At 50.8% G+C, this 2,479-nt stretch overlaps 1 protein-coding gene across 1 annotated transcript; it reads right to left on the minus strand.

The window, feature by feature from the left end:
* Positions 1-542: 542 nt before the first annotated feature.
* LACBIDRAFT_252281 (uncharacterized protein) lies at positions 543-1,535 on the minus strand (the record flags this gene model as incomplete). The annotated part of the gene is made up of 6 exons (XM_001884401.1): positions 543-581; positions 636-820; positions 880-922; positions 975-1,042; positions 1,094-1,235; positions 1,293-1,535. 6 exons carry the CDS (start codon positions 1,533-1,535, stop codon positions 543-545), a joined length of 720 nt encoding a protein of 239 aa, XP_001884436.1.
* Between the last annotated feature and the right edge of the window lie 944 nt (positions 1,536-2,479).

Raw genomic sequence — 2,479 nt, forward strand, 5'->3', positions numbered from 1 at the left:
TGATATATGGTATGGTTCTCAATCTTCTGTTGGGATGACTCTAATCTGCGTAGGATGTATCACATTGACTAGGCTTGTCAAACCATCCTTTGATAAGCTTCTGGTCAAACAGGTCCACGACTCCCATACGAGTCGCTCCAGCAGTCCCATTGAGATCTTGCTTCCTCTCTGGCGGGTTCTAAAAGCTTCCAAGGGCAAAAACGATATTATCATTTCTGCTGTACATATTACGATAACTACTAGATAACCAGCCAGCAGCGAGTTGAGTCGCCATTCTAGCGCGATATATGGAGTGTGTAATAAACGAATGCGTGCGTGAGGATGTTGATGATAAGGTATATGTTATACAGAAAAATGATACATTCGATTTTTCTCTCTGCGAGTTGAAGTGCAGATTTTGGCTGGTGGTGGTGTCCTTTTGATAATTAGTGATACAAGGAATTCAAAAGCGTCAGATGAGAGCCTGGACGAAAACAAGGAGGGGTAATAGGTAGATAGTGACAGACAGGAAGGGCTGGTGAGTCGGATAAGTCGATGGTTATCTAGATGATGTCCCAGAGTTCTTCCAGCGCGCAGCAAAACTAAATGATACAGGCGTTCATGAGGGGTAGTCAAGGAGAAAGGGAAAAACGGACCTTGCCACACGCAACGCTAGCACTAAGCGGGTACTCGCTAATGCCGATCTTCTCATCGACATACGCGTCCGCAAAGTCGTCTTTACCGCGGGCCATCGCACCGACAAAGACGGCGATGTTGTGCGTCGTCGGGAGGGTTGGGAGGTATTTTGAGAGACGTTGTGTTGGGGCGTCACCTGAGAGGGCTGTGGGTGGTGTGGTGGTGTTTAGCAGAAAGGTGATGGAGTGGGGGAGAAGAACGTACTGATCTTGATGGTGTTGGGTGGGAGGTGGTCGCTTATTGGGTTCTGTAGCGGGATGTCAGCGGTCGCGAGAGGGATGATTGAGTGAGAAACGTACTTTGATGACTTTGAGCAGTTTTTCTGGGCCGTTCACGCCTCGGATAGATAATTTGTGTAAGAGTTGGACTGGACGTATGTGAGTTAAAGGGATGAAGAGCAGTTACTTTGAGAACGCACCCATCAACCCGCTAAACCGCTTGAACGTCCGTGGAATCCGGACGTGGGGGTTCACCTCGATGAGGACACCTCGCGCAGTGTGTATGTACACTTGCAGCAACCCCGCTTTATTCAACGGAGAATCCAGCAGCGTCAATAGGCACTATGACTCAAGTCAACTACGAGATCCACAAAACATAATAGATTTTTATAAACATACCTGATGAGTGATATCCGGCCTCGCATCCGCGATATCCCTCCCCGTCTTCGCCAATATCCCCTGGTGGTCATCACAATTCAGAAGCGTATACTTCGCTTCCCCATCCCCCTTCCCATTCCTGCCCTTCCCCGTACCACCTGAGATTTTGTAGGCCTCCAAACACGCCTGCTCCAAAACGACATACAATCTGCGTTGGGGCGACGCGACACCCCCGCGGGGGACGTGCGCCTGCACGGGCAGCATGGACGGGTTGGCGACGGGTTGAAGGGGCGTGTACGGGTTAGGTGTTGAACCTGTCATTTTACGGGCTTTCGACGCGGGCAAGGGGCGTGTGGGGCGGTCGCCTGGTGGTGGTGTGGGATGAGGATGGTTGTTACTTGCATTTTTAAGGATCGTGATAGGTTTATTATCTTGATTTAGCGCGGGGGCGTGATCATCGATTAAAATCTCGGTGCTTCGGGTACCGGCAATGCCATTGTGATCGCCAACCGCATCTTCGTCGTCTATCTGCATGATTGGACCATCGTCTCTGTCCCCCTGCTCCCCCTCGGAATCAGAGCTGTGCGTAGGGCTTTTTTGGCGCCGGCGCTGGGCAGGTCGTTCGCCTGGTGTGGACTTGGGTCGGGGTGGGGGCTCGATGCCGTCTACTGATAAAAAGTGTTTTGGGCTCAGAGTCATGAGCAGGGAATGCGAGTCGCTGTTGTCCATTGACCCGGAATGGCGGCGACGGCGAGCTGGGACGGTCGTTCCCTCCATCTTTGGAGTTATTATTATTTTTGACTGGGTTAGGTTGTAGGTGTTGGCTGAGGGGCGTCGTGAGCGGCAGGAGGAGAGATGGTAGTGGCTCTAATGGACGTATGACTTTTTTATGTCCTCTTGAAAAATTTGTGACGGGGATGGAACACGTGCACACCTTATTTTCGACCCCTGTCCTGTGTCCATGCTTTGCCATTATCTTCTTACATACGAAGCACCACGAAGCTTGCAGGGAAGATATCTTATCTACCACGAAATTGGACAATGCCCGTCAACCGATTCGGTAAATCTCGACATGAAAGCTGGGAACACCCTGAAGCTACTTCAATGCAGGGCAGTTCTGGGGCTCGAAATTCTGCTGGGCTACGGAGAAGCGCGGCCGGAATGACATTCACATTGCTATGGAAATATCAAAGATAGTACTTGGACAG

Source organism: Laccaria bicolor, genomic scaffold (genome assembly GCF_000143565.1).
Source record: "Laccaria bicolor S238N-H82 LACBIscaffold_25 genomic scaffold, whole genome shotgun sequence".
Classification (NCBI taxonomy): Eukaryota; Fungi; Basidiomycota; class Agaricomycetes; order Agaricales; family Hydnangiaceae; genus Laccaria; species Laccaria bicolor.